The sequence below is a fragment of the Pseudophryne corroboree genome, chromosome 11 (genome assembly GCF_028390025.1).
Source record: "Pseudophryne corroboree isolate aPseCor3 chromosome 11, aPseCor3.hap2, whole genome shotgun sequence".
Classification (NCBI taxonomy): domain Eukaryota; kingdom Metazoa; phylum Chordata; class Amphibia; order Anura; family Myobatrachidae; genus Pseudophryne; species Pseudophryne corroboree.
In genome coordinates this window covers 217,406,314-217,427,378 of record NC_086454.1, presented here as the reverse complement: position 1 = coordinate 217,427,378, position 21,065 = coordinate 217,406,314, and the positions used below count along the sequence as shown (strand labels likewise).

Below are 21,065 nucleotides of genomic sequence, written 5' to 3'. Positions count from 1 at the left end.
AACGGGTGAAAGAAACGGACCGTGGAATCACATTTTCATCACAATATTGTCTCAATCGTTGGGTCATAAATCAAATTAGTTGTTGTTATTACAGTGTCCTCGCTCCTCAGACTCATCACTCTGGTACTACCTTTACACTTCGTTAAAGTCCGTACGCATCTAAATATCAGACCAAACAATATGACGACTCCCAGGATACACAAGAGAAATTTCCCTACATTCATGATAATACCTTGGGCCCATTCTCCTAAACCATAGAACCAATTTCGTGGGTTAAACCATGACACCCAACTGGTCAGCTCATTACTCACAGCAGCGAGTGTGAGATTGTGCCTCCTTCGGAACTAACTCCCACTTTAATTGCAAAATGTCATCCATCTTTTGGTCTATGACCTCGATCGGGTCCTCAGTGCTGTTTGTAATATACGTGCAGCACTTTACACCATACTGAGTTGCTAGGGTGACACAATACCCTCCTGTCACTGCCGTGAGATAATTGAGAATCATCCTATGCTGAACCAGCTCTGTTTTGTAGGCTTGTAGCTCTCTCCCAGTATACCTGAACATGTCGTCATACATTTCGGTGATATTATCTATCAGGTTCGCAAGCGCGTTTATTTACCTAAAGTTTATCACTCCTCTGGCGGTACGAGTGATATCTAACGCGAGGAGGAATTGAATCCCGGTGGATTCGTGGATTAGATCAGAGGCTGGATGCTCTGTCCTCCCTATAAGGTGCCTTTTAACGATGTGCTCGTAATGAGTGTGAGTATAAGGAGCTTGGGCACCACGGTGAATGTCTTTCATTTTGTTATGGGATACAGTCATTACTTCAGGCAGTACTTTTCCAATGTAACACAATCCCTCTGAGTTTGGGTCAAGCCACTTATACGCCTACCTCCCGCATATGAAATATGCATCATCGGGGAGAACATATGTTACAAACTTTCCATGTGAAATCTCCTAACCCTAATTCTCCCATCTGTCTAGTACACGTATCCGTTTGTATGATATGTGCACAGTATCCTGGTGATACTTCTCCAACTCGCATAGTCTTACTTCCTAGAGTGTACCTGTACTGGAAATATTTTTCACTGTCGGCTATCTGGCGTATAAGCTCTGAATCTATGAGCATTCTGTCGGCTCTATGTGAAAATGTCATGGTTTGGTTACTCCATGACACTTCCCAATTTCCCGGCTTTCGGGGATTGGAAATGTTAAAGCATACTAAGGACCTATCCACATGATATTGGTGGAGCTTCAAACTAGGAGGACTAGAGATATTAAACCTCTTGTCCACCGGCCTCCCACCACTTAACTCAAGTACCTCTCCTACAGTCAAAGGGAATGGTACTAGTCCTGATTTGCTATGACCTTGAGGTACTTGAGTGCACACCCAACAGTCTGTCTGGTTTAACACTTTACCCACTAAGGAGTGATAGTCACTCAATGGATGCCGGTCCATGTGGATATTAAAACTGGACTGACATTTCTTGATGCACCCATCCTCAACTATATTGTCACAGTGCCTACAGATGCAGTTCTCTTCAGCTAACAATCCTTCACAATGTCTATTAATAACATAGCTACTGGATCGTTTTCTGGTACTCGCCTTTACTCGGTGATTGTGTTGCTCTTGGAAATCTACGCCTCCATCCTGGTCATCAGATTCCATTCTAAATCCTTTCTCGACCTCACTGCTCTGGTCAACATCAGGGTCAACAGGAAAACACGGACTGCAGTCTCTTGGGGCGAGTCCATCTTTCAGGAGGAGAAAGAGAAATTTGTAATGGGGGTACAGAAAATAATTGAGGGGAAAGAAAAATGTTACGATGTCTTCTAGTCTTGTTGTTCTTCTTGCTCTGTCGTCATCTAAACGGTGCTGTCTCTCAGTCTTCCAAACGAACATTCCGGTGATGCATTATTCTATCCGACTCAGCGATCTTTCTGTAAGGAGCAAAAAGCTTGCATTACCATTTGCCTAACTGATGTGTGACATACCATCTGTAAAGCATGAGAACATGAGAAAAAAAAAACTAAAGAGAGAGAGAACAATATATATATGTTACATAAGACACAACACAAAAAAAAAACATTGTCAGATCTTCATCAACAGGCTGTCACATCAACATGTCCACCAGTATCTCTGCATAATCTCCCCCCCCCCCCCCCCCCACCAGTATTTCCCCTCTCCACCCTGTGCGTCTGGCCAAACACAACGATGCTGGTAAGACGTACTGGGGTTAGGTAGACTTCTGCAAAGACCAAGTAGCCATGTGATGTTTGAGTTCTGCAGGTGAACGTTGGAGATGGGGAAAAAGAAACATTTACAGATAACTTACAAAGTTTACCCGGCCGTCCCCGTGTCTTCAAGGAATGACCTCCCAATTACATTGACTGTAACCTCAGGCTTACTATCAAGGTTAATGATCAACTTTCCTGATTGCAACTTATAGGTGTAGCTCAAAATTTTACATATGCGGTACCTGATTACAATTTCATTTTTCATGTCGTTGTCTAGGGGGTCTGACTTTGTGGGCTGTTACAATTTCTGGCATAATGCCCTTCCCTTTTACACAAATAACAAACCCTTGGCTTCCTCCAAGTGCCAGTGACCTGGGGTTTTGGTTGATTTGATGCCTCCTCAAACGCTTGGATGCTCATCACCATCAACCGCTTTCCCTGTGCTTCCCTGATTCCTTGGATACCATGGTTATGTTGTTGTCTAGGGGGTTGATATACCTTCTGTAAATCTTTGAACATACAATCTCGTGCATAATGTCCCTCTTTGTGACAGTGATAACAAGTTAACACCTTTGACTTACCCACAGGGGTCTGGGGCTTAAGCTGATGTGGCTTCGTTGTCGGGGCCTGTCTACTGATTGTCATTTGCTTACTCCCGTGACTCCCTGTGTTTGCTAATGTTCAGATCGTGCCCAACAGCGGACTTCCTTAATGCAGCCACTGAGATATTTCTCCAGTTTGGCTGAGTGGTCTGTACCCTTGTTCTCAATACTACCTTTAAACCATCCATTAATACCTTAACCGCTATCTCTCTATGTTGTGCATTTCCCTCAATGTCCGTGATCCCAGTGTCTCTAGCCATTATTTTCAGTGCTCGATTGAAATAATTAGAAGTACTTTCCTCTTCTCTTTGTCTTATAGAGAAGATTTTGTTCCACTCGACAACAGATGGGAAATATACTCCTAACTGTCGGTTGATCTGCTTAATACATTCCTGATTGTGTTCCTCCGTACGAGGTACTTCTGTGTCTAATTTACAATCAGTAATACATTTTGCAGGGTCAACACTGGAGGGCAAACATGCCCTCAGCACTGTCCGCCAACCTTTGTTGGTGGGCTCTGTGGAGTTTCCTAGTTCTTTAATAAACCTCTGACATGCAACTAGATCTTTCCTAGGATCAGGGAATTCAGACATAATTGCTCTTAATTCTGTCCGGGGGCAGGGCATTGCACTGTTCCTGGCGGGTGTGATTCCCTGAGCGTCAGTCTTCCCATTGGGGACTGTGATCACCCTGACAGGATTAAATTCAACCACATCATCTTGTGTTGGTTCTACAATATGAGGTACATTTGTTTGTGCGTGATATAGAACACCGTACGTACCTGTGGACACGACCTTACCTGACCCTCCGTTAGGGGGTTTGACTACTGCCTTTACCGATTGGGTCGCGTCCACCTGGATATCTTGTATGATTGCTGCTGGAAAAGGTGCCAACATCGTGCTGGGCTCACTTTCCTGCCCGTAACCCTGAGGGAAGTTTAACATGGAGTGCAACTTGCACGGGTTAACAGTTGTACATTTAACAGTTTTACTTTTATCATTGTTACATTTACTACTACCATAATTATCAATACAGTTGCTAAGTGCATTTTTATCATATACCAGTGTGCCATTCTCTGTGACCACTTTCTCTCTTGTTGCCTTTTTTTTCTTACCAAAGTGAGTCAGCTGTGTAAGCTAATTCCCTTTGTATCTCACCTTCCTGTTGCCATAAATGTAAATAATCATTGTCTAATCCTCTGTTTTGCAGATTTTATTAGACCTATCCTTTTTCTTAGATTTTGCAATACCTCAGGATTCAAACTGCCTACCCTGGGAAACTGTTCCCCATCATCCTCAGTCATTCGTTCCCATTCTTTGCATAATACCTGTGTGTGTGGTTTCTCACACATTATATACCGTGCTGACCCTTTGGGCCAACAAATACCAACGTGAACCCTTGCAGTGATTGCGCTGAGCGAAAAAAATTGTGGGTCCCAGGGACCCCTTAATTTAAAAAATTGGGGTCCTGCTCCACTATTGCTGGGTCCCATCACATATTATAGGGGACGAGGGCAGACAGCTATTGGGGCAGTACTGAAGGAAAGGAGTGGGTTAGGGGCAGGCCGTACTGGAGCTAAGGAGGGGGTAAGAGTAGATAAGTTGGGGCGGTGCTGGGGTAATTGAGGGGGTAAAGGTAGACAGCACTTGGGGCAATACTAAGGGCAGACAGTGCTAGGAGTATGGAGGGGGTAAAGGTTGATAGCAGTTTGGACAGTACTTGGGCATACAGAGGGCAGTGCTGGGGCTAGGGAGGGGGTTAGGGGCAGAAGCTCTGGGACATGGAGGGGGTAAGAGTAGAAAGAAGGAGGGGGTTAGGACCAGGCAATAAGATCTCTGTAGTGATAGCTAGACACACACACACACACACACACACACACAGAGTATAAAATGTATGTGACCTGCACAGGAGATTATATATATATATATATATATATATATATGTATATCTATCTATCTATATCATGCAAGTAAACGGGCGGCACTCTCCAGACTTTCAAGTTGCAATAGCGTCCTTTAATCCTACGTTACATTTCGGGCTCCCGCCCGTCGTCAGGGACTATCATGTGTATGATTGTCCCTGACGACAGGCGAGAGCCCGAAACGTCACGTAGGATTAAAGGACTCTATTGAAACTTGAAAGTCTGGAGAGTGCCGCCCGTTTACTTGCATGTTATTACTGGGTTACTGACCTGGGGAGGGCACCAGAGCAAGTACCTTATGAGACCTTGGCAATACTGAGTGCCGTATCGAACCGAATATTATATTATATTTTATATATATATATATATATATATATATATATATATACACATATACATACACACACACACACACACACACATCATCACAGTGGTGCAGCGATTTTAAAATACATTTCACTACCAGATGGACCACATTATCTATCTATTAACCTGCCCTTGCGGACTGGCTTACGTCGGTATGACGACATGTACCTTCTGTGAGATGATTTAAAATCACTGCACCTCAATTTGGAAGGCACTACGTGGTGAAACCTCAGACAAACCGGTGGGAGGATTGTCCTTTAGTCAGCGATGATGTTAAATACATGCAACGCTGGGCAATGATCACGCTGTGTGCAGGGAGACGGTCGTTGTTACATAGAACAGCACAGTGCTGAGCAGAACGCTGGCGGCAAGGAGGACGTAGGTCTCGGGAGACGCCTACATGGGAACCATAGGCATGCAAAGCACATTTTATTATGGTGTTCACTGCCAGAATGGCGTATCTAGCACCGCCGATCGGGGGTGTCTAGCACTATTTTACCATTGGGACTTAATGGGTCGCTAGGCAAGATACAGGTTTGGGGCATGATTAATATATACAGTATATAAATACATACTCAGTTCTCCCCCCCAACCCATAGCTCTCTCTCCTCACACAGCTATACACACATCACACAGCGCTTTCCCTTATATAGCACCCCCAAGCACAAATGTCTTCCATCACACAGATGTCCCTGTAGCACAAGCCCACCCCCACATAGATATCTGCTCAGCACCGAAGATCCTCCCAGCACAAATCTCTTAACAACCTTCTTAAAATTAAATGACACCTAGTTAAGAAGTGTCACCCTACCGATGTTAATTAAATGCAGATTTCTAGTGCCCCCTCCCCTATGCCCTACTACTGAGAGGATTAGCTTTTTTACCGTATAATAAAATGCTAATTTCTTACACTACAAGTCGGCACTGTAATGTTAGTTACGGCATCAACACATCCACAAATCGTGGGGTCTGTCCAAGACCAAAATTGGTCTCTAAGCACTCACCAAGACGATGAGAAACCTTCAGTTCACCTGGCTCAGACACGGGCAATTTAAATGGCATATTATGTGCCCTGAAAGTGGTCTGGTTAGAATCCATGTTGCCTGCATTCCACATGATGCCTCTGCAAAGGCCAGCTCCACCTCTCTCCTCCTGGTCACTGATGAGTAAGTCCCCAACACACAGCCTCTAGTCCTGCTCCAAACTGTCCACCAATGCCAAGCTAACGTGGTGATGCCAGCAGCTGGAGTAACAGCAGCTGGAACAGTTTCTTCCAGTACAATATATCCAAGGCTCCTAGCACAGTAGCAGTTGCTCCCGCCTGGTGCTTCCGGAGAGGTGACGGTGGAAGATGCTCCTGGAAGCCCCAGTCAGCATTGTCATTAATCCGACTTTGCCTCCAAGTAACCGTCCTCATGACTCCTCCTGAGTCCTGGGCTGCGGTGCGCTGATGTTCCTCTCTACAAGCCCCGATGTGATGTCAGGTCGGGGCTTACCGCCCGCCACGAGGCGGACCTGTGCTCAGTAGCGTGCAGGACTGCCCGCGGATGTCAGCAGCGTAGGTACCGAGCCGTCCGGTGTGTGGGGGCTGGCCAACATTAGGGTGTGCGCACGCCTATGATGGGGACATGCCGCTGGCACTGGCAGTGATTGGCTGGAGAGGCCGGCACAGAAGTATGACTGCAGGACGCGCTGTTAGTCTATGTGCGGCTTAGCCAATACCATTTCAGTATCGGCTAAGGCGCAAACAGGACTCTGACTCACAGCGCGTCCTGCAGGACCCGCTCATTTTTAAAATGTGAGTCTCTTTCTCCCTGTACCGCGTAAAAACGCGCTATAGCGCGTATTTTGCGATCACTGCCTTGTTGGACGTCCGTTCTTTGAGCAACTGGCCCCCATTGTTTGCAGATATGGCTGTTTTAGCAAATTACAAAACAAACCAAGTTCCCCTCGGTAAGGCGACGGTGAAAGTTCAACTAGTGCCTTCACTCACTTACGCCCCAATTGGCCAATACGAGTTCCAGCAATGTGCCCACCACTGGTCGTACCCAATTCGCGGGATCTTTTTGTAACCTCTATTTCTCTAACGTCCTAAGTGGATGCTGGGGACTCCGTAAGGACCATGGGGAATAGCGGCTCCGCAGGAGACTGGGCACATCTAAAGAAAGCTTTAGGACTATCTGGTGTGCACTGGCTCCTCCCCCTATGACCCTCCTCCAAGCCTCAGTTAGATCTCTGTGCCCGAACGAGAAGGGTGCACACTAGGGGCTCTCCTGAGCTTCTTAGTGAAAGTTTTAGTTTAGGTTTTTTATTTTCAGTGAGACCTGCTGGCAACAGGCTCACTGCATCGAGGGACTAAGGGGAGAAGAAGCGAACTCACCTGCGTGCAGAGTGGATTGGGCTTCTTAGGCTACTGGACATTAGCTCCAGAGGGACGATCACAGGCCCAGCCATGGATGGGTCCCAGAGCCGCGCCGCCGGCCCCCTTACAGAGCCAGAAGACAGAAGAGGTCCGGAAAATCGGCGGCAGAAGACATCCTGTCTTCACCAAGGTAGCGCACAGCACTGCAGCTGTGCGCCATTGCTCCTCAGCACACTTCACACTTCGGTCACTGAGGGTGCAGGGCGCTAGGGGGGGGGCGCCCTGAGCAGCAATAAAAACACCTTGGCTGGCGAAAATACATCACATATAGCCCCCAGGGCTATATGGATGAATTTTAACCCCTGCCAGAATCCATAAAAAAGCAGGAGAAAAGTCCGCGAAAAAGGGGGCGGAGCCTATCTCCTCAGCACACTGGCGCCATTTTCCCTCACAGCTCAGTTGGAGGGAAGCTCCCCTGGCTCTCCCCTGCAGTCACTACACTACAGAAAGGGTTAAAAAAGAGAGGGGGGAACTAATTAGGCGCAGTATTAACAATACAGCAGCTATAAGGGGAAAAACACTTATATAAGGTTATCCCTGTGTATATATATATATATATATATATATATAGCGCTTTGGTGTGTGCTGGCAAACTCTCCCTCTGTCTCCCCAAAGGGCTAGTGGGGTCCTGTCCTCTATCAGAGCATTCCCTGTGTGTGTGCTGTATGTCGGTACGTTTGTGTCGACATGTATGAGGAGAAAAATGATGTGGAGACGGAGCAGATTGCCTGTAATAGTGATGTCACCCCCTAGGGGGTCGACACCTGAGTGGATGAACTGTTGGAAGGAATTACGTGACAGTGTCAGCTCTGTATAAAAGACAGTGGTTGACATGAGACAGCCGGCTACTCAGCTTGTGCCTGTCCAGACGTCTCATAGGCCGTCAGGGGCTCTAAAGCGCCCGTTACCTCAGATGGCAGACATAGACGCCGACACGGATACTGACTCCAGTGTCGACGGTGAAGAGACAAATGTGACTTCCAGTAGGGCCACACGTTACATGATTGAGGCAATGAAAAATGTTTTACACATTTCTGATAATACGAGTACCACCAAAAAGGGGTATTATGTTCGGTGAGGAAAAACTACCTGTAGTTTTCCTGAATCTGAGAAATTAAATGAGGTGTGTGATGATGCGTGGTTTTCCCCCGATAACAACTGATAATTTCTAAAATGTTATTGGCATTATATCCTTTCCCGCCAGAGGTTAGGGTGCGTTGGGAAACACCCCCTAGGGTGGATAAAGCGCTCACACGCTTGTAAGGGCTCTACCCTCTCCTGAGATGGCCGCCCTTAAGGATCCTGCTGATAGAAAGCAGGAGGGTATCCTAAAATGTATTTACACACATACTGGTGTTATACTGCGACCAGCAATCGCCTCAGCCTGGATGTACAGTGCTGGGTTGGCGTGGTCGGATTCCCTGACTGAAAATATTGATACCCTAGATAGGGACAGTATATTTTTGCCTATAGAGCATTTAAAAGATGCATTTCTATATATGCGTGATGCACAGCGGAATATTTGCCGACTGGCATCAAGTCTAAGTGCGTTGTCCATTTCTACCAGTAGAGGGTTATGGACACGTCAGTGGTCAGGTGATGCGTATTCCAAACGGCATTTGGAAGTATTGCCTTAATAAGGGGAGGAGTTATTTGGGGTCGGTCTTTCAGACCTGGTGGCCACGGCAACAGCTGGGAAATCCACGTTTGTACCCCAGGTCGCCTCTCAACATGAGAAGACGCCGTATTATCAGGCGCAGTCTTTTCGTGGACAAGCGGGCAAAATGTTCCTCATTTCTGCCCCGTGACAGAGGGAGAGGAAAAAGGCTGCAGAAATCAGCCAGTTCCCAGGAACAGAAACCCTCTCCCGCCTCTGCCAAGCCCTCAGTATGACGCTGGGGCTTTACAAGCAGAATCAGGCACGGTGGGGGGCCCGTCTCAATGAATTTCAGCGCGCAGTGGGCTCACTCGCAAGTAGACCCCTGGATCCTTCAGGTGATATCTCAGGGGTACAAATTAGAATTCGAGACGTCTCCCCCTCGCCGTTTTCCTAAAGTCGGCTTTACCGATGTCTCCTTCTGACAGGGAGACAGTTTTGGAAGCCATTCACAAGCTGTATTCCCAGCAGGTGATAATCAAGGTACCCCTCCTGCAACAGGGAACGGGGTATTATTCCACACTGTTGTGGTACCGAAGCCGGACGGCTCGGTGAGACCGATTCTAAATCTAAAATCTTTGAACACTTACATACAGAGGTTCAAATTCAAGATTGAGTCACTCAGAGCAGTGATTGCGAACCTGGAAGAAGGGGACTACATGATGTCTCGGGACATCAAGGATGCTTACCTTCATGTCAAAATTTACCCTTCTCACCAAGGGTACCTCAGGTTTATGGTACAGAACTGTCACTATCAGTTCAGACGCTGCCGTATGGATGGTCCACGGCACCCCGGGTCTTTACCAAGGTAATGGCCGAAATGATGATATTCCTCCGAAGGAAGGGAATTTTAGTTATCCCTTACTTGGACGATTCCCTGATAAGGGTAAGATCCAGGGAACAGTTGGAGGTCGGTGTAGCACTATCTCAGGTAGTGTTGCGGCAGCACGATTGGATTCTCAATATTCCAAAATCGCAGCTGGTTCCGACGACTTGTCTTCGGTTCCTAGGGATGATCCTGGACACAGTCCAGAAAAAGGTGTTTCTTCCGGAGGGGAAAGACAGGGAGTTATCAGAGCTAGTCAGGAACCTCCTAAAACCGAGCCAAGTCTCAGTGCATCAATGCACAAGGATTCTGGGTAAAATGGTGGCTTCCTACGAAGCAATCCCTTTCGGCAGATTCCACGCAAGAACTTTCCAGTGGGACCTGCTGGACAAATGGTCCGGGTCGCATCTTCAGATGCATCAGCGGATAACCCTGTCACCAAGGACAAGGGTGTCCCTCCTGTGGTGGTTGCAGAGTGCTTATCTTCTAGAGGGCCGCAGATTCGGCATTCAGGACTGGGTCCTGGTGACCACGGATGCCAGCCTGCGAGGCTGGGGAGCAGTCACACAGGGAAGGAATATCCAGGGCTTATGGCCAAGCCTGGAGACATCACTTCACATAAATATCCTGAAGCTAAGGGCCATTTACAATGCTCTAAGCTTAGCAAGACCTCTGCTTCAAGGTCAGCCGGTGTTGATCCAGTCGGACAACATCACGGCAGTCACCCACGTAAACAGACAGGGTGGCACAAGAAGCAGGAGGGCAATGGCAGAAGCTGCAAGGATTCTTCGCTGGGCGGAAAATCATGTGATAGCACTGTCAGCAGTATTCATTCCGGGAGTGGACAACTGGGAAGCAGACTTCCTCAGCACGACCTCCACCCGGGAGAGTGGGGACTTCACCCAGAAGTCTTCCACATGATTATAAACCGTTGGGAAAAACTCGACAGGTATTGCGCCAGGTCAAGGGACCCTCAGGCAATAGCTGTAGACGCTCTGGTAACACCGTGGGTGTACCAGTCAGTGTATGTGTTCCCTCCTCTGCCTCTCATACCCAAGGTACTGAGATTGATAAGATGGAGAGGAGTAAGCACTATATTCGTGGCTCCGGATTGGCCAAGAAGGACTTGGTAACCGGAACTTCAAGAGATGCTCACGGAGGATCCGTGGCCTCTACCTCTAAGAAGGGACCTGCTCCAACAAGGACCCTGTCTGTTCCAAGACTTACCGCGGCTGCGTTTGACGGCATGGCGGTTGAACGCCGGATCCTGAAGGAAAAAAGGCATTCCGGATGAAGTCATCCCTATCCTGATCAAAGCCAGGAAGGATGTAACCGCAAAACATTATCACCGCATTTGGCGAAAATATGTTGCGTGGTGCGAGGCCAGTAAGGCCCGACGGAGGAAATTCAACTGGGTCGATTCCTACATTTCCTGCAAACAGGAGTGTCTAGGGGCCTGAAATTGGGGTCCATTAAGGTTCAAATTTCGGCCCTGTCAATTTTCTTCCAAAAAGAACTAGCTTCAGTCCCTGAAGTTCAGACGTTTGTAAAAGGGGTACTGCATATACAGCCTCCTTTTGTGCCTCCAGTGGCACTTTGGGATCTCAATGTAGTTTTTTGGGTTCCAAAAGTCACATTGGTTTGAACCACTTAAATCTGTGGAGTTAAAATATCTCACATGGAAAGTGGTCATGCTGTTGGCCCTGGCCTGGGCCAGGCGCGTGTCAGAATTGGCGGCTTTATCCTGTAAAAGCCCTTATCTGATTTTCCATTCGGACAGGGCGGAATTGAGGACTCGTCCTCAGTTTCTCCCTAAGGTGGTTTCAGCGTTTCACCTGAACCAACCTATTGTGGTGCCTGCGGCTACTAGGGACTTGGAGGACTCCAAGTTGCTAGACGTTGTCAGGGCCCTGAAAATATATGTTTCCAGGACGGCTGGAGTCAGAAAATCTGACTCGCTGTTTATCCTGTATGCACCCAACAAGCTGGGTGCTCCTGCTTCTAAGCAGACTATTGCTCGTTGGATTTGTAGTACAATTCAGCTTGCACATTCTGTGGCAGGCCTGCCACAGCCAAAAATCTGTAAATGCCCACTCCACAAGGAAGGTGGGCTCATCTTGGGCGGCTGCCCGAGGGGTCTCGGCTTTACAACTTTGCCGAGCAGCTACTTGGTCAGGAGCAAATACGTTTGTAAAATTCTACAAAATTGATACCCTGGCTGAGGAGAACCTGGAGTTCTCTCAATTGGTGCTGCAGAGTCATCCGCACTCTCCCGCCCGTTTGGGAGCTTTGGTATAATCCCCATGGTCCTTACGGAGTCCCCAGCATCCACTTAGGACGTTAGAGAAAATAAGAATTTACTTACCGATAATTCTATTTCTCGTAGTCCGTAGTGGATGCTGGGCGCCCATCCCAAGTGCGGATTGTCTGCAATACTGGTACATAGTTATTGTTACCAAAAAATCGGGTTATTGCTAGAGATGAGCGGATTCGGTTTTACTCGGTTTTACTCGGTTCTCAAAACCGAATCTTATTGGCTCACGGATGTCACGTGTTTTGGAAAGCCAATAAGATTCGGTTTTGAGAACCGAGTAAAACCTAGTAAAACCGAATCCGCTCATCTCTAGAACTTATTGCTGTAGTGAGCCATCTTTTCTAGAGGCTCCTCTGTTATCATGCTGTTAACTGGGTTCAGATCACAAGTTGTACAGTGTGATTGGTGTGGCTGGTATGAGTCTTACCCGGGATTCAAAATCCTTCCTTATTGTGTACGCTCGTCCGGGCACAGTATCCTAACTGAGGCTTGGAGGAGGGTCATAGGGGGAGGAGCCAGTGCACACCAGATAGTCCTAAATCTTTCTTTAGATGTGCCCAGTCTCCTGCGGAGCCGCTATTCCCCATGGTCCTTACGGAGTCCCCAGCATCCACTACGGACTACAAGAAATAGAATTATCGGTAAGTAAATTCTTATTTTACTGGGGCGTGTGGGAGTATGCTACCCTCCCCAGTAAGTATTAGTTGTTGGAGATTTCCTGAGTGAACAGCGAAACTCCCTTAAAATAACAAAAACCTAAATCACGTTAGAGTGTACAAATAGCGTTTATGATCCCACAATAAATTTTTAATGGGTATCAAGGTAACAAACTAATGCACACAATTACATGCGGTACAGTCGCACTTCGTATAAATAACTATTATTTATACGCCTTACGACCAGCGGAATCGTTTGTTTAGGCTGTGAAACCTTCAGCCGGAGCTCAACTTGTGTCTATATGGGTGCTACGCCAACCTCCTGGGCTGCGCTTTAACCTTCGCAATTCTTTTTGTTTGCGAATACTACTTGCTCCTTTACCTTATATAATGTTAACGCAGGCAAGCCAGTCCCACGCCACCAAGTGTCCACTCACCTGATGTGGTCTCCGACGGGATCTCGATTTGTGGGTTCACAAAAGAATACCTTTATTTGCACACTCACTCCTTCACCTCATATACTCTTTACTTTCATTTCTGTACAGAAATTTCTTTCATTCAGTATCGCCGGTTAGTACCAGAGTAGTTGCAACTAGAGAAGGTTCTTTTTAGATTATAATTTAGGATACTGAGATTAACTTGTGCTATTATCGTGTTGCTTCCGTATCGCCTACTAAAACAATACTATCGTGTGATTTGTATTATGTGGGCGTACCCGTATGCTTCGCTGCGTAATATATACGCTCCGTGCGTCGACCCTTGCGTCGCGTACGCTTGTCCCGCCCTTTGTTAGGGACACGTGTACACAGGCCAGACACGTCCACAGTAACACAAGTAACACGTTTCTATCAATGCAAATGATATTTAACTGTAATCATTTACCGAGCACCACACAGATCTCCCTTGTATCTTAGGCAAAGACGTGTGTGTGTTTTACAAATTACTCCCTTATGTATTAATTTTCCTTTTTAACTACCAATAGCAACAAATCTTTCTCCGCACATTATCAATGATAAATGGCAAACAGGAAGGTAGATAGGTGAAAATACACAGATACAATACAATTCTAAATTAATCTAATAATCTTCCAATAGTATGATTCACATTGTATAGCTATCTTGTAGAACATACATTGATATGAACTCACTATTACATCTATGAGACCTATTCACTTCTCTAATTTGCATATGAATGTGCCCTTGACTGTGTGTGAGGGTGATTTTCTTCACTGCTTGGAGAAAAATAAACCAGTTACACAGGTTAATTTGCATTTCAATGGCTGTCCTACAACAAGCAGTCCAACTGAATCCCAGGGGGGAAAAAAACAAAAAAAAACCTTTCTCTGTGTGTCGTTCTTAAATCAAATGTTAATTTTACTATTAACTTACATTAAACCCTATCTGAACTATTTATAATTGCTTATGCATGGGTTAAATAAATGCATTGGTAACTCATTAAATGGTGATTTCTTTTTCTTTTTTTTTTTTTTCAAAGGACGGCTGATTATTCCTGATTTAACTGAAAATCAGCCATTCAGAATTTTTTTTTTTGACATTCCCAAAATGGCCGCTGCTCCTCCCCCTTTCACATCCATGAGGGTTACACAAAATGGAGGACAGACCATGCGGCTTCTTTTGTCACAAAGAAAATCACCATGCCAGCCCCTAAAGTTATTTTAGGCCTGAGTTAAAAAAAAAAAAAGAAAAACACAATATCAAGGCTATGCAGCAACTTTTAAATGTACTTTTAAACCTACTTAAACAGATAAACAATACAATCTGAATCAAACACAATATGACACATTGGAACCTTGTTTTGCAACAATAAAAATAAATTTTAGCATCTTAAATATTCTGAGAAACCTTGTCCCTTGAATTTCATATTATTGGCTTACTGATAACACAACAATACATTAACGTGAATGATATGAAATTCAAGGGACGAGCCCCCATCTATGAATGCCATTTTTATCAGCTTCTCAATGCGTCCATTGGAGCCGGTCAATTACAGCCACATTTGTAATGTACAGTGCATCATTAAGACCCTGATATCCCGGACGAGCCCCCATCTATGACTGCCATTTTTAGATTTCTCACAAATATTTAAGATGCCCGCTCTAATATATATGTATTGTAAATGCCTGCACATCTTATTACCAAATCCCATAAATGTGCGCTTACATCGCAGAACACCTCATAAGCATACTACAGCATCCCATAAGAGAAAAACGATACACCCACACATTATCTGAGTTCCAAGGCTCAATGAAGTATATATTTCTTGTTAAAAGAATATGGATACAATATATATTACAAAGTACAGTATATATATATAATTACATGGTTACACACTCACAGAAAACAGTTAGAACATAGTTAAAACACAGTTACATATAGTTATAGTTAAATGCCAGCGATACAATTACCAGATCTTTCTCATTATTAGTTTGTCTCTCCATATGACTCTGTCTTTCTCTCTTTCCTCTTTAAAATCATGCAAGACCTCCATCTTCCTCTGAGACCACAAGCAACTGACTCTGACCTCCCCCCTAGCCAGGAACTACTTTCCTGTGTGACTAGTTCCTCGGGGAGGGGTCCCTCTCTCTATGAATGAGTCACTATTTTCTTTGTATATGCTGATCAGGTTGTCTATGAAAACTGCCAAAAGGGTTGGCTTGAGTTCCCTGTTCACTGTATCATTCATTGTTCTAACAAAGTGATTTTAGCTTTTATACATATAATCATAACTATCTGTTGCAATGTCCCACAACTTCACAACAAGTATCAAATTAATCTACACACCAATCTGCTTGTTTTAATAGTAAACAAGACAGGTGTATCTGGTTCCGTTCAAATAATACACATTCATTACATTAATTCATTAGGTAATTTTAAATCACCATGATGTCTGGTGCTTGATATTATTTTAATTATGTACTGTATGAAATAAGTGTCGAATCCATCTCTGTGGCATGTCCGTGTAAATGCGTGAGTTACCATATATTGCTGTGCTCACTGCGCATATTTGCAAGTATAGTGACTTAAATGTGTGTAGTTTGTATGTTCTCTTTATGTAATATTTTTGACTTTGACACCTTTAAAATCTGAGAGATTTTTTGGCCTCACCCAGTATGTCAGCGAGACGCCAGTCCATTGTAAATACTTCAGAAATAGTTGTTTTTTTTGTGGTAATTTTCTTAAAGTATTGCTTTCACTGCATGTATTAAAATTGTATCTATAAATCAGCGGTTATATCCAAGAACAACGCAGATATCTAACACTGCTGGGGATAAAGATATATGGTTGCAAAGATGGCTAAAAGGAAATATAGCTATGCGTTTTGTGAAAGCTACATACAGTATAGCATGTACAATAATCCAAAGTATCTTGAAGATGGAGAAACTGTTTTATGTTGATTTGTATTTTAATGAAATATGTTGAAACCTGGTAATTTACAATATATATATATATATATTTTTTTTTTTTTTTTTACAGTTGCCTCTCCGGAGGTGACTCCTCTTCTTGTATTGAGATTATAGGCAAAGATGTTGAAATTGTGGCCAGTAACGATTCAAGTATCTGCAGTAAGGCTAGAGGAAGCAACAAGGTAAAAGTTTTTCACAACATTTAAATTAATAGCATTTTATACTGTCTAAGTTATAGTTAAATTCCTTAAAGAATGACAAAAGTATAAATTTGGTTTCTATCTTGAAGCCATGTTAGTGTGATTTGTTTATGCATGGTTTTTATTTCTATATTTTTTAATTGTGCAAACATTAGTGTCATTTTTTTTCCTTATAAATACTGTCATCAGTTCAGAGAGTTTACTTAGTAACTCTCATCCCCTCTATTTCCTTTAATATTGCATAAACAACTCATTGAGTGTTTCAAACATGTAAACTTGATATTCAATGATTGTATGTATGGTGCTTACTGGTACAATTGTGTCATTTGCCCTTCGTCAATGGGCGTGGCATATTCCTGGGTACTTTAAAAGCAAAGATACGAATAACAGGTACCTGATAAATGTAGAATGTGTTTAGAGGACATAATTTCAAAACATCTGTTTAAGAATTTGAAAATAATGTAGATAAGCAATGATATACTTATATGAGGTCTCTCTGGACTTTACTATTTGAGCATTCATTACTTTTTAAGAAGTAAACTTGACAAATGACAGAAGGTAGGTCTTCGAAAATACTACAAGAGAAGCAGATCAGGCATCCCGTGCGGTCTCTCAGACAACTGTTAGGGAGGGCAAAAATTACAGGCCATGCCCTCAGTATTTTAGAAGGTGTTTTACAGGTATGACACGATAGTCTGTTACTCAAACCTACAGTTTGAGATCCAACTAAAAGCAGCAATGACTATAACATCACTCACAACTAAGGGATACTGAGGGTTGTATCACGTGGATACCAGAATGCAATTCAAGGAAGTACACAGGATGAACCAGTGATCGCGCTGAGACGAAAACAAAAATGGGTCCCAGGGACCTCTAACTTTTAAAAATTGGGGTCCTACCTGTCCTTTTCTGGGTCCCATCGGAATGAAGTTTCTTATTACTGATTCAAATATGAAAACAGACTTGATTTGGATACTTGAAAATTGGAGTAAGAGGAGGATGGGGTGTGATAATGCTGCTGGGCTGTGTAGCATACAGAACACTCTGAACCAGAGCTGTAACTAGACATTTTGGCGCCCTCCGGCAGAAAGTGAATTGGTGTTCCCCCTCCCATATTCCAAAGAATGGAAGCATGGACAGTGCGTGCCGGAGGCACGTTGAAACATTTTAGGGGCGTGGCTTCGTGGGGAAGGGGTGTGGCCACATAATAGTGCCAATTCACATTGCACCACACAGTAGTGCCGCTTATACACAGTGCACCAGGTAGAACGTCCTATACACACTGCGCCAGGTAGATGATGATATACACACTGCACCATGTAGAGCACATTTATACACACTGCATGAGGTAGAGCACATTTATACACATTGCACCAGGTAGAGCACATTTATGCACATTGCACCAGGTAGAGCACATTTATGCACATTGTACCAGTTAGAGCACATTTATGCACATTGCACCAGGTAGAGCACATTTATACACATTGCACCAGGTAGAGCACATTTATGCACATTGCACCAGGTAGAGCACATTTATGCACATTGCACCAGGTAGAGCACATTTATGCACATTGCACCAGGTAGAGCACATTTATGCACATTGCACCAGGTAGAGCACATTTATGCACATTGCACCAGGTAGAGCACATTTATGCACATTGCACCAGGTAGAGTACATTTATGCACATTGTACCAGCTAGAGCACATTTATGCACATTGCACCAGGTAGAGCACATTTATACACATTGCACCAGTGCTAGCCCAAGGCAGTCCAAACAGAGAGTATTGCATACCTGAATTGCCAAATATAGCTGATGGGAACCCACTTCTTGGCAACCAAATCTTAAGTCATACACCTCTGACTTTAGTGTAAAAACACACACACACACACACACACACACACACACACACACACACACACACACACACACACACACACACACACACACACACACACACACTCATTCATTCATTCATTCATTCATTCATTCATTCATTCATTCATTCATTCATTCATTCATTCATTCATACATACATACATACACTCACACACTCATACATACACACACATACAAACTCATACATACACACACATACAAACTCATACATACAAACTCATACATACACACACATACAAACTCATACATACACACACATACAAACTCCTATTTCTCTAACGTCCTAGAGGATGCTGGGACTCCGTAAGGACCATGGGGAATAGACGGGCTCCGCAGGAGACATGGGCACTTTATGAAAGACTTTGGACTCTGGGTGTGCACTGGCTCCTCCCTCTATGCCCCTCCTCCAGACCTCAGTTTTAGACTGTGCCCAGAGGAGAATGGGTGCACTGCAGGGAGCTCTCCTGAGTTTCCTGCTTAGAAAGCATTTTTTTAGGATTTTTTCTCTTTCAGGGAGCACTGCTGGCAACAGGCTCCCTGCATCGAGGGACTGAGGAGAGAGGAGCAGACCTACTTAAATGATAGGCTCAACTTCCTCGGCTACTGCACACCATTAGCTCCAGAGGGAGTGAACACAGGTTCGTCCTGGGCGTTCACCCCAGCGCCGCGCCGCCGTTCTCCTCACAGAGCCAGAAGAAACGAAGCCAGAAAACGTCTAAGGCGGCAGAAGCCTTCGGTTCTTCACTGAGGTAATGCACAGCACCGCAGCTGTGTGTCATTGCTCCCGTACACCTCACACACTCCGGTCACTGTAAGGGTGCAGGGCGCAGGGGGGGCGCCCTGGGCAGCAATAAAACATCTCTCCTATGGCAAAAGTCTGTATACATGTACAAGTGGGCACTGTACATGTATATTAAAGAGCCCCCGCCATTTTTTAGTAAGTTTGAGCGGGACAGAAGCCCGCCGCCGAGGGGGCGGGGCTTCTCCCTCAGCACTCACCAGCGCCATTTTCTCTCCACAGCACCGCTGAGAGGAAGCTCCCCGGACTCTCCCCTGCTTGACACACGGTGAAAGGGGGTTTTAAAGTAGAGGGGGGGCACATCATTGGCGTTTATACATTAAGCAGCGCTACTGGGTAAACATACTGTGTTTTTCTCCAGGGTTATATAGCGCTAGGGTGTGTGCTGGCATACTCTCTCTCTGTCTCTCCAAGGGGCCTCAGAGGGAACTTGTTTTCAGAAAAGAGATTCTATGTGTGTGTGAAGTGTGTCGGTACGTGTGTCGACATGTTTGACGAGGAAGGCTCACCTAAGGAGGAGGGGGGAGTGCATGATTCAGGTCGCTGTCGGCAACGCCGACACCGGACTGGGTGGATATGTGGAATGTCTTGAATGCAAATGTAAATTTACTGCATAAGAGATTAGACAATGCTGAAGCTAGGGATCAGTCAGGTAGTCAGACCATGCCTGTCCCTGTGGCACCAGGACCTTCGGGTTCTCAAAAACGCACCATATCCCAGATCACTGACACAGATACCGACACAGATACTGACTCTAGTGTCGACTATGAAGATGCAAAATTACAGCCAAAGGTGGCAAAAGGTATTCGTTACATGATTATTGCCATTAAAGAGGTTTTGCATATCACTGATGAACCCCCTGTCCCTGACACGAGGGTACACATGTATAAAGGGAAAAAGCCTGAGGTCACTTTTCCGTCCTCATTTGATCTAAGCGACTTGTGCGAAAAGGCTTGGGAATCTCCAGATAGGAGACTACAAGTTCCCAAAAGGATTCTTATGGCGTATCACTTTCCACAAAAGGACAGGATGCGATGGGAATCTTCGCCTAAGGTAGACAAGGCGCTGACACGCTTATCCAAGAAGGTGGCACTGCCTTCTCAGGATACAGCTTCCCTCAAGGATCCTGCTGATCGTAAGCAGGAGGTTACCATGAAGCACATTTACACACATTCCGGTACTATCGTTAGACCGGCTATGGCATTGACCTGGGTTTGTAGTGCTGTCGCAGCATGGACGGATTCCTTACCTACGGAAATTGACACTCTACATAAGGATACCATTCTAATGACCCTAGAGCATATCAAAGATGCTGCTTTATATATGAGGGATGCTCAAAGAGACATTTGTTTACTAAGCTCCAGAATAAATACTATGTCTATTTCTGCTAGGAGACTCTTGTGGACCCGACAATGGACGGGGGATGCCGACTCAAAGCGGCATATGCAGTCGTTGCCTTACAAGGGGGAGGAGGAATTTGGAGACGGCCTCTCAGACCTTGTCTCTACTGCTACGGCCGGTAAATCGAATTTCTTGCCTTATGTCCCCCCGCAGCATACTAAAAAGGCACCTCATTATCAGACGCAGTCCTTTCGTTCCAATAAAAGCAAGAAGGGACGGGGATCGTCCTTCCTTGCCAGAGGAAAAGGCAAGGGAAAAAAGCTGCATGCAGGTAGTTCCCAGGAGCAGAAGTCTTCCCCTACATCTGCAAAGTCCACCGCATGATGCTGGGGCTT

General features: G+C 45.1%; 1 protein-coding gene across 1 annotated transcript in view; it reads left to right on the top strand.

The window, feature by feature from the left end:
• Window positions 1–21,065, top strand: part of EDC4 (enhancer of mRNA decapping 4) — a 1,121,437-nt gene that overhangs the window by 140,503 nt on the left and 959,869 nt on the right. Inside the window, exon 3 of the mRNA XM_063945256.1 lies at window positions 16,503–16,614. Within this exon, the coding sequence (XP_063801326.1) occupies window positions 16,503–16,614 (112 nt within the window). The remainder of the gene's footprint in view (window positions 1–16,502; window positions 16,615–21,065) is intronic.